At 40.2% G+C, this 12,041-nt stretch overlaps 1 protein-coding gene across 2 annotated transcripts; it reads right to left on the minus strand.

Moving 5' to 3' along the window:
* Positions 1–271: 271 nt before the first annotated feature.
* On the minus strand, positions 272–5,882 carry LOC127774363 (uncharacterized). 2 transcript variants are annotated; one of them, XM_052300590.1, is made up of 8 exons: positions 5,568–5,882; positions 3,352–3,422; positions 3,034–3,115; positions 2,538–2,653; positions 1,584–2,438; positions 1,218–1,280; positions 1,027–1,104; positions 272–722 (listed from the first exon to the last, which is right to left on the minus strand). In XM_052300590.1, exons 1-8 carry the CDS (start codon positions 5,623–5,625, stop codon positions 612–614), a joined length of 1,434 nt encoding a protein of 477 aa, XP_052156550.1. In that variant the 5' UTR covers positions 5,626–5,882; the 3' UTR covers positions 272–611. The 2 variants fall into 2 exon arrangements, with proteins under 2 accessions (XP_052156550.1, XP_052156551.1); XM_052300591.1 differs by lacking the exon at positions 5,568–5,882 and adding an exon at positions 5,343–5,534.
* Between the last annotated feature and the right edge of the window lie 6,159 nt (positions 5,883–12,041).

The raw sequence follows: 12,041 nt of genomic DNA on the forward strand, positions 1-12,041 counted from the left end.
GAGAACAGGTTAAGAGATACTCCCTCCCTATTTTAATGTATGACGCCGTTAACTTTTTAACCAACATTTAACCATTCGTTTTATTTAATTTTTTTTTGCAAATATGAAAATATTTATGTCATGCTTAAAAAACATTTGATGACGAATCAAATCACAATAAAATAAATAATAATTACATTAATTTTTTAAATAAGATGAATGGTCAAACGTTGAAAAAAAAAGTCAACAGCATCAAACTAGTTTCCGTGGCAACTAGTAGTAGTGACAAAGGTTTTAACTCTGAACAACATCCTGGATTATCTCTAGCGACCACGGTCCACGGGCAGGAAACTTATATAAAGAGGTTATGTACAGCGTAAATAAAAAATCATGCTGTTTTATGTACTCCGTTTAATTGGTTAATCACCTAGTAAGTGGACGCCTGAACTAATTGATGTGACGATCGTCACGTGACAAGAGTTCATCCCTGATTCAGTACCAAGAGGAGGCTACCTGCCTCTGATTTCTTTTCTTTTCCTACTCCAGCTGCTACTCCAGCTGCTGTGAGAAAGCTCAGCACGTACTCCCTGTGATACTGTTACTTCGTCTCCAACTGCACCAATCAATCAGAATCATAGGTGCAACAGGTAACCGAGTGACGCGCCAAGGATCGCCATGTAGACCACAAACAGCAAAGGGAAACCAGCCTGGCTCCGTGAAGCGCCCTTCCTTGTCAAGACGACCTGATCCAGAGAAACAGATCGGTTACAGAACATGATGATACGTTAACATGTGCGATCTTACGGTGCATTCTCAACATAAGGAGAATATGACATTGTTTTCACTTGGTATACTAGGACCCATTTGGCATTGTGTTGCTCCAGGTGGATATGACATGGACCAAATGGACAGAATAAAAATAAAATCTCTTGCAGAAAATCAAAAGATGAATATGAAGAAATTAGAATCCTTCTGAGACTTCAGTTATTTTGTCAACAACGGAGCATAGGTGTTAATAATGATGCGGTACTGTGGTTTAAATCTCACCATTTCGTGCTTTAGCTTATCCCGCTCCCTAATGGTAGTTCTGGTGTCCTCCCTCAGTTTAACTATCACACTTTCAGCCTACACATAAAAAAGAAACAATACAATAATGTAAAGATCAAGAAAATGTCTTCAGAATTATCTCATTAATTCCTCAACTTTAACTCAAATGTGTCGTGTTAAAAAATCATTACCTCTTCTAGTTTTGCTTCTAGGTTACTGAGTTTTGTCATTAGATTCTGAACATCATCAGTTACCTGGTACGGGTAATGAACAGAGATAGCCACTTAGCTAGTGGACTGTGCAGTAAACAAATCAAAACCATTGCATGCAAACAAAGTGACCATATTCACTATTTCCAACCAATATAAAGATAAAATGCACGGTTTGGAGGGAAGTATCCTGTAAGTGCTAGCAAATTATACTTGATAATAACATAAGAACAAATGGGTTTTTGAATTCCAACAGTAATATGCTAATGTCACAAATAAACAAAATGGTCTTCGAAGCTAAAACAGAGGCAGCAGAACATGCAAAATACTTTAGAATAGGCAACTTACATAGTGAAGATTCTCTGCATTGACAAGTGTATCTCTTAAGATGGCAAATTCTTTTGAAGGAGAAGTATTTTCCAATGTTTCAGGGCACTCACTCGAGACAACATTTGTTTCTGTTGATGAAAAATGAGATTCTAGAGAAACATTAAGGGTTTCTTTCCAATGGTGAGCACTTTCTGCTGAAATAACTGGAACTTCTTTTAATGGGGGCAAAATAGTTGTTTGTCTTACAGGGAAGGGAATTTCATTCAAAATAGCTGGATTTTCTCTGAGAAGACAGCTTGTTTTCAGGGAATGAGGAAGTGCATTCGTTGCAAACAAGCTTTCAGCAGGGGTTTCTTTCCAATGGTGACCACTTTCTGCTGAAATAGCTGGAACTTCTTCTGATGGGGGCAGAATAGTTGTTTGTTTTACAGGGAAGGGCATTTCATTCAAAGTAGCTGGATTTTCTCTGAGAGGGGGGAAACTTGTTTTCAGGGAATGATGAACTGCATTACTTGAAAACAAGCTTTCAGCAGGGGTTTCTTTCCAATGGTGAGCACTTTCTGCTGAAATAGCTGGAACTTCTTTTGATGGGGCCAGAATAGTTGTTTGTTTTACAGGGAAGGGCATTTCGTTCAAAGTAGCTGGATTTTCTCTCAGAGGGGGGAAGTTTGTTTTCAAGGAATGATGAACTTTGTTCATGACATTAGATGCTTCACTCTCAATATTCAGTGTCTCTTTTGCCACACGAACCTCAACACCAGTCTTAGCACTGGGAACTCCTGCGATGAGTTGCTGTTCTTCAAGTTGAGTCGCACTGACAAGAACAACTCTCAGCTTATTCTCCTCGATATATCTTCCCACTTCTTTGGAAAACTGCAAAGAGGAATCAGGAGGGTTTAAGATCTGGGTGAAAGATGCAAAACGTAGAATCCCATAAGCGAAACATAAATTGCTGCATACTTAATTACTTACAAAAGCAGGAGCAATGTCTTCGTCAGCTGTACCAAAAGGAACAACTGTGGTCTGCACAAGAAACTTGTCTCTTATTTGCAGATCTGGTGGAGCAATCATTTGTGCTTGCATAATAACTACATTTAGTTAAATAATAAAGTCAACAAGCATAAAATGCAAGGAAAATATACTATATTGAACAAATCAAATTAAACAGATAAAACAATAACAGAAACGTCAAGCTCATTCATGTCTTCCACAAAAGTAAGATGGCGTCCATTGGATGAACAAACCAAGTAATAAAGCAATACTGTAAGAGTTAATTTATCATCAGCAGAGAGCAGATTTCGTGCTGAAAAGAAATAGATGCTAACTTCATAGAAGAATTTTGAGTGCTGTAACATAAATATGTTTCATCGTGTCAACTGGAAGAATATAACACACTACTTGCGCAACATTATCAATCATAAATTTGTCAAATCATTGTTGTGGCCATCAGACAGTAGAAGATACTTGCCTGTAAAAACACATGTTGCCCTTGGAAGAATGACTCCTACATTTGGTCGAACACAATACCTTTTTGGAGAAGTTGTTTTGACCTAGCAAAATGTTGGTAGCAAGATCAGAGTTTGCACTTTACCATGGTGCTTAATCAAAAGTAAATACAAAAAAAAAAATCCATCTTCATGTATCGATTCATTAATTGAGATACTGATGATCATAAGTAAGTTTAAAAGCTCCACACATGTCCATCTAATATTAGCTTCAAGCATCATCAACATGATGAAAATCTAGAACATGAAAACTTGAAAACAGCTCAAGATTGTATACCAACCTTGAATGCAACATATTCCTCTGATTTGTTCACTAGACAGACAGAACATGAACTTTTCTTCTTCACCTCAACTGACAACAAAGAAAAAAAGCACAGCACATAAATATATATATATATAAATTCAAAAATGATAGTACAAGATTTCATCCAGATGGTTATATAAGAACTAGAAAAATGTAGCATAGATAAGGTCATATAGAAGTCCTCTGCTCATATTTGGTCCTGTAAGACAAACAGTTGCATGTGGTAAGAATATTCACTGCAATCCCATTAGTTTAACAATTGGTGCTATTAGTCAAATCTTTGGGCAGGTAAGATATTTTGGCATTCACTTAAATCTCTCAAAGGGTAAATGACTGCAGTAGATATAAGAGGACTATTTTTAATTTTAATATGACAAGTTGACAATGACCGCAACCAACAAGGAGGAGCTGGAGCATATGCCAATCGACAAAATGGCTAATTTTAGGGTACCCATGCTCTTTGTTGTAACCATTATTCACCACTATATATGTGGTAAGATCTTTTGCCACTCAATATGATTTTTCTAAAATGGTGAATGATGCATGGCATCCCCTATAGAGTAGCAAATAATTGATTACAATAGGAGCAGTAGAAAGATGAAGGTCATTATATGGACTATGGAAGTGAAATAATTCCCTCATAGAGCATGCATTGTTACAGGTTAGCTTCAAACAGAAGTCTAACATACATTTTGGGCTGTAGCTAACACCTTTTAATCCTTAGAAATGGTTCACATGTTTCTACATTCTGAATGTGAGGGATCTTTTTATCATTATAATTACAAGTTAAGCTTATCTCAACTATATTCATAATAATTTCATATAAAAAAGCCAAGACTGCTCCTACTGATATGGGCTCAGGCCCCTAATCACCTTGGTGAGAAAGGAAAACCAAATGGAAATAATGCACAGTTGAGTTCCAATCTTCACCCAAAATCACAGTAACCATACGCACACAAAAATAAATAGATTAATCTGGACAAAGAGTACAAAAGCCTCAAATCTAATATAAAGGCATGCATACAAGGCGACTTGTATCCATCAAACACACCGCCACCATCTTTTCTCATGAACAGAAGGCATCTACAGAAATTATCTAGACGATATAACACTATCACCAGTACATGCTGTTTTGCATAAATCTAGAAATAGATTTAAGTCGGCTGTCACTGGTCTCAACAAGGCCACTACCCAACAGCCAGTGCCTATGTAAATGTGGTGATTAAACTCAAGTGGTCAAGTAAGGTTGCTCCTAAGTCCTAATCACTCATGTGCGCAACCACGTTGACCTGTTTTACCACCTTGTGCGGTTTATGGCACAGACCAAGCATATTCAGCAACAAAGCATGTCCTTGTACTCTCTTTAACAGTCTCACCTAAGGTGAAAAAACAAGGAATTCACAAAGACATCATTGCAACCGATTCACCAATCGCACAACCGCATAGAAAACAGATCTGTTGCATGCCCCGTGCCAAACATGACAACCACTCAGGGTGCAGCAGGAGCTACCTCATCGCTAGTTACCAACAACCAGTCCACCACAGCTACTACTACCACCACCGCCAGAAAGGCTCAGGTTCCTAAAGTAAAGACTCAATGATGAAAATATAACGTAACCAAATCCCAACTGCAAGTACATGCCACAAAAATGCTAACGCGTAATAAAATTTGCTTGTATAGAAGTAACGCAACTATAAGTTTACAGCTATTGTCTTGTCCAAAAAAATGTAAAGGAAAAGAGAATGCAATATAGTAATTGTTTTTAGATATAATAATAATAAACTTAGCAAAATTCATCCCGATTGTAATTCTAATCAAATTGGTCCCCCAAGTAAACTCACGAGGCGCCTCAAAAACAGTGCGAACTTCATCCCTGTTGTAATTCTAATCAAATTGAACCCACGAGCACCTCAAAAACCCCAAACCCAAGCCAAGCCAAAAATGAAAAAAAAAAAAAAACAACGCACGTCTCCAGCTAATCAGCAGCCTCGCTCACGATCAGAACGCCGCGATCCCAAATCAAAGCGATACTAAATCAATCGGCTAAGCGCGGCCGCGAGCCCGCAACCTCGACCGGGGGAAGCGCCAGTGCCTCCCCGAAACACACCGCTCGTCTGCTGCAGAGGGGGAGAGAGAGAGAGAGAGTGTGTGTGTGTGTGTGGGTGGGTGGGTGGGGGGGGGGGAGCACGTACATTCGAACCGGATCTCCCCGGGGTGGATCTCGACGAGGCCGAAGTCCACGCTGCCCATCGCCGCCGCCGCCGGTCGCGTCGCGTCACTCACTGGTGGTGGGCTGGTGGCGAGCGGCTGCTGGTCGGAGTCGGTGGAAGCATCTGGGGGTCTCTGTGTGTGTGCCGCGGTGGTCCCCGTCTGGTGGTTGGAGGAGAAGAGGCGGCGGGAGAAGCGGTGGAGACGGAGGGAGGGGGGAAGGCGACGGGGTGGCGGACGTACGGGGACGGACGACGGATGGGATGGGGACGCCGCCTCCAACTCTCCGACGGTTTCGGGCTTCTAGTTGGGGGGGGCGGAGGGGGGGTTTTCGTTTCTGTGGGGTACGGTTTCCGTGGACGCGACGCGTGGGGGCCTGGGGGTGTGGGGACCATCTCCCAGAGGGAGGGGGCTGGTTGTAAATGCCAGGATGTGTTACATAGTGTAGTCGGGTCCACGTGTGTTTGGTGACTTTGGTCTACTCATTCATCCTATACTTTTTTAAGGGATTTATCATGTACTCTTTCTTTTTTTTTAAGGGTTGGTTTAGATTTAGGGGTGTAAAGTTTTGGTGTATCATATCGGATATTATATATAGTGTCGTATGGGTGTTCGGCACTAAACAAAAAACTAATTACAATATTCGTCAATAAACCGCGAGACGAATTTATTAAGCCTAGTTAATCAATCATTAGCAAATGTTTACTGTAGCATCACATTATCAAATCCGGAGCAATTAGACTTAAAAGATTAATCTCGCAAAGTAGTCGCAATATATGCAATTAATTATTTTTTAGCCCATAATTAATAATTCATGCAGGTGTTCAAACATTCGATGTGGCAGGGTGTAAAATTTTGGGGTGGGATCTAAACAGGTCCTAAGGCCACGTACAAGGAAGGCCGCTAGTATTAAGGCTGAGTTCGGCACCTCATGTTCCAACTCACCTCTTTCATTTTCCACACGCACACTTTTTAAACTATTAAAAAACGGTACGTTTTTTATAAAAAAAATTATATACGAAAATTTATTTAAAAAGTCATATTGATCTATTTTTTAAAAAAATTATCTAATACATAATTAATCATGTACTAATAGATTGCTTCGTTTTGCATGCAGGAGGGATTACTTCTCATCCTACACTACCGAACACAGCCTAGTGGTCTTATGAAGACCACTCCTTAGTATATTTTATATTTCAATCCCTAATTATTTACGTGTTAGCTTTTATGATATTTTTTTATTATCAAATCAATTGGAGTTTTATATTTTGAACCCTATAATAATAAAATGAAGTACATATACACCCTTAAACTATATTGGATCCACTTGTCAACTACACGCATATGACTTTTCACCCAGACCTCTCCCTCTTCCTTTCCACAACTGTCAATGTTTTATATCATGAATACGGTATTTGCATGTTATAGGAATCGTTGATACTAGGGTATATGCGAGATTGAGCTAAAAGAAACATAGACAAGGATTTTATACAGGTTCGGGCCCCATATTCATCAGAATCAGGTAATAGCACTACTCCTGTTGGTCGAAACCGGTGTTGCTCTTATTCATCAAAATCACACAAGTATAATGTTTGGGATAACCTATCTAGTTGTCGACATGGTGGCATGGACACCAACAAGTAGTCGACAACAGGATAGTCTTCCTCCTCGAATATGAACTCGGCGAGATCAGAGATGGCGCTAGATCCCTCTTGTTGGCCTCCGCGGGCACTAGATTGGGTTTGTCTAGGCTGATCTCTGATGTCGATGTTTAGCGGCGTGTATTGGTGTCTATTCTGACTATTCCGTCTTGTTTTGTATATGAGTCCACTCTCCTCCTAGGGGTATTTATACCCATAGATGTCCCCTTGTCCAAGTACAACTAGGAATACAAGTATGAATACGATTCGAGTAGTCTTTATAGTTTCCATATATAACTCTACTTGTCATTCCTTATCCAGAAATCCTTCTATATACGAGGTATGATTCCATATAAAACTTGGTATGTGGTGGGCCCTGCCGAGCTTAGTCGATTACTATTGGGTATGTGTTATCCATAACCCTGACAATAATCCCACCTTATCCCCTCCCCACTGATCGAACGCAGTCGCCATTCTCTCCTCATCTAGCACCGTTGTCGCTCTTCCGTATCCAGTGTCTTCACCTCCCCCATTCTCCTCTAGCGTTGCCGCGATTTCTCAACGACAGAAGACGAAAGCCACCCCATCCAGCGGTGCCTCTCAGTCTCTGCCTCCCCCATTCTCCTCAAGCTCTGTCGCGATTTCTCAACGATAGAAGACGAAAGATACCCTATCCAGCGGTGCCTCTCCCCTTCAAGAGGATGGAGGTGGCGAGAACTTTGTATTCCTATCCATATATACATATATACTGGAGTAGGGTAATTACTCATCTTGAGGGGTCTAACCAGTATAAATCCTTGTTCCTTGTCATCTTGAGGGGTCTAACCAGTATAAACCCTTGTTCCTTGTCTTCTTGATATGATCACGCGTATACCTTGGTTCCAACTTCCGACATTTCCCATATTCTACAATATACCGTAGATAGGTATAGTCCGTCCACACCTCTCCCGTTTAACCTCCGCCTCTCCTCTCTCTGGTTGAGTTCGTCAGATCTGGCCAAGAGTTCACCGGATCCGGCCATGAACCTCGCGGCTACCGTATCTCGAGGAACGACGATGAGCTTGACAGACATAGTAGCTCAAGCATGGATGAGCCCGCGATGCAGAGGAACTTGATGAACGGAAGAGCTCCCTTGCGGTAGATCTACTCGTCGTCTGTGCGGACGAGCTCGCAGGCAATAAACTCAATCCCTGCTTGGTAGGCCCTCCTCTCCTCTTCTCCACCATATCTCTTTTTTCTATATATAGAACAAGCACGCCGTGGGGATCCAGACCTCCCCAATATGTGGCCCTGACCGTGGCTCCGAGCCAAGGCACATCGAGGAAATTGTAACCTCTATAGAACACACGTTGTGGTGCAGGACCACGGTCCCCATTGCCACCCGCACTCGGCTCTAACATGGAAGCTTGAGACCACTATCCACGATGATGCGTTGAGTATTGCCTAAGGGATCCATTCTATACTTAAACTAGTGGATACTCCATGTATCGTAGTGGGGAATTTATATGTACTTAAAAAACTCAAACAAAACAATTTGTAAATTGTATATTTATAATGCCTAAAAGGACAGTATTTTAAGAGATATATATAGTAGTTGTCATGTTACAGATTAGGTATACTTCTTATACTTGGATTCGTGACCACTAGGAATACCACATATACTAGTATTATACGAAAAGGTATATTCGGATATGGGAATATAGCATATAAGAACAAACTCCTTGCATGGGAATACAAGATATCAAACACCAACTCGGGAAAGGCAATGTCTTATATGCCTGTATCCCACAAAGACTCCTCGAATTCCACTTAACAATATATTCCCTACCCGTATAAATATATAGCCCCTGAGATGGAAGGGCATCGAATCATAAGCTATAGCTACAAGCCACATCGAAGACCAGCCAGGAGGAAGTCAATGTATAGCCATCGACTCCAAGTCATCGGATTAGTTACTGACGAATACTAGCTGGTATGCTAGATTAGCTAGCTTGCTCCCCTATTATAATTGTTGTGATACATCCCAGAGCTATTCATATAAATTTAACTAGGGCTATTATTCATCTTGTGAGCTAAACCAATATAAAAATAAATGTCCCTCGTATTTTTTACGCGATCTCGCATATACCTCAGTATCAACATCCTACATACTATAGAACTATTGTTGTCGGGTATATCCCGTCGACAGTAGTTGATGTGAAATTGAAATTGTACATGGCACCTAGATATTTATGTACTAAGCATGAGAGAGATCCAATAGCTAACATGGTTAAATACACACAAATACTTATAGGAATAATTATACTTAGTGGTTTATAAATACACGTGATAAATGGATGTTTGAGATCAAAACATGAGAGATCAAGGTTACTATTTTTTTAAATAAGAGGAAAAATCCAAAAAATGCTATTGTCAAGCACCTAATTTCAAGAAATGCCATCGACAAGTGTGAGTTCTATGAAATGCCATCGTACAAGTGACTTTGTCCCAAAAATGCCATCGTCGTTAGGGTTCCGTTAGCAACCCTCCATTAAGTATTATAGGATGTGTATTTAACGGTGCGGGATTGATGGAATCCTAACGGCGATGGTATTTATATGACAAAATCGCTTGTACGATGGTATTTCATGGAACTTGCACTTATTGATAGCATTTTTTGGAATAGTACGCTTGTCAATGACATGACATTTCTCGGATTTTCTCTATAAATAATGTGGCTTAGTACATATCAAGCTTTTGGTCGAACTACTCATTTCATATTATATAAGTAACTTTCAATTTGACTAAGTTTATAAAAAAAATTAGTAACATCTATAACACTAAATTAGTCTCATTAAGACTAGGATTTAATATATTTTGATGATATGTTTATTTTATGTTGAAAATATTGCTATATTTTTCTATAAATTTGATCAAACTCAAAAGGTACTCCCTCCGTCCCAAAATATAATAACTTCTCCACCAACATTCTCTTCCCAACCAATCACAACTCTCCACCATTCACTTTTTCCACCAACATCCACTACTCAACCAATTACAACCCTCCATTATTCACTTATACCTATTTTCTTAATAACCATGTCCAACTCTAAAACTTCTTATATTCCGGGACGGAGATAGTATTGACTAAAGAAAAAGTCAATAACTAATATAAAACGGATGGAGTATATAAGGATATATAGATGTATAGGGATAATGTATTAATTTATTTCTAATGTAATGTTACATATAAAAGTTTCGCAAGATTAACTGTATTCATGGTAGGTCTATATAGGCTGTCTTCATCACCGAGCATCCATGGCGGCCAACGCTCCTCCCTACTATCAATGTCCAAAATATAATAATTTAAAACCGAATTAAACATATCTAAGTATTAAAATACGTCCCATATGATAATAGATCATTATATTTTAAAACTGAAGGAGTACTATTTCTTCCTTTTTAGTGCCACTTGAATTGCTTATTTTCCTTACCTCGGCTTGTTTGGTAACTCGAGAGAAGTGGATTGGGAGTTTACATGAGAAAATTAATGGTGAGATTAAGATGAGAATTTGATTTTTAATCCTAATATCTTGTTTGGTAGAGAGGTGCAATTTGATAGGGAGTTTAGTTGGAGATTAGGTCATTAATGAAAAATGGATGGTTGAGATTTGTTTAGGTAGAGTGAAGGAGGAATTCCCTCCCAATTACCACCTCTACCTAAGAATTGAAAAGGAGGAAGTTTCTTTCTTAATTTCTCATCCATATCCCACCAAAATTCCCATGTCTCTCAACCAAATAAAACATTTAATAGTCTCATCCATCTAAACTCCTAATCCCTTTCTAAAGCTCCCTCCAAACAAAACGGGCATTGCGCTCATACAATTTCACGTCCGTGTATTGATATGTATTTTGCTAAGATTTGACAATTTGATGTGTCCGTGTGTTGTCGTGTGATCACGCGGGAACAAAGAAAAAAAAATTGATCGATAGCCAACCGTCTCACCTATCCGTGGCCCTCTATTTGTACGAAAGAAAAAGAAGGAAGAAAGCAAACTTTCCCTGCACTTCGACGACACTTTCTGTGTAGCCCAGTAGCCCACCACATACATACGGCTCCACCCCTGGTGCCCGATGAAAGTGAAACGACCGCCGTGTTGACCCTTTTGACGATGACCTTTGTACTCCGTACCTTTCTCGGAAAGTTTTGACCGCCGCTCGTGACGAGCGATTGGGCGAAACGCGCTCGCGGAGAACAGAACAGCACCCCCCCCCCCCCCCCCCCACGGATGCTCGGGCCCATGGGTCAGTGTTACGTCGTGCGCGTGGTGGCGCTTTCCTATTTTCTCCCTCTTCCGTTTCTTCGAACAGTTGGTCCACGGCGTGCGGGTACCAAGCACAAAAAAGGTCGATCGTCTCCGATCATATATGTATGACGCGCTCGCTTTTGAGTTTTGATCGTTCCGTGTGAGTTGTAACCGTGTCTCCGTTTAAGGAAACAAACCATGCCCCATGCTTACTGCGGCCGTGGTTTCAGATTTCTTGTTCCACATTGCGACATCGTTTGCCGGAAATACTAATCGGCGATCGATCGCCTGGGGCGGGGGTAGCGATCAATCCCCCTATCCCCCTCCCTCCCTTCAACTGGTTTTCTTTTTTGACACCGCATTACTTTTCTATTTTAATAAATTTCTACATCTAAAGTTTATACAACTCAAGTTTACACATCTAAAGTTTAGAGACCCAAAGTTTGCACATCTAAAGTTTAGAGACCCAAAGTTTATAAGTCAAAAGTTTATATATCCGATTCAAATTTGAATTTGAATTCAAATTTCTTTT

Source organism: Oryza glaberrima, chromosome 5, assembly GCF_000147395.1.
Source record: "Oryza glaberrima chromosome 5, OglaRS2, whole genome shotgun sequence".
NCBI lineage: Eukaryota > Viridiplantae > Streptophyta > Magnoliopsida > Poales > Poaceae > Oryza > Oryza glaberrima.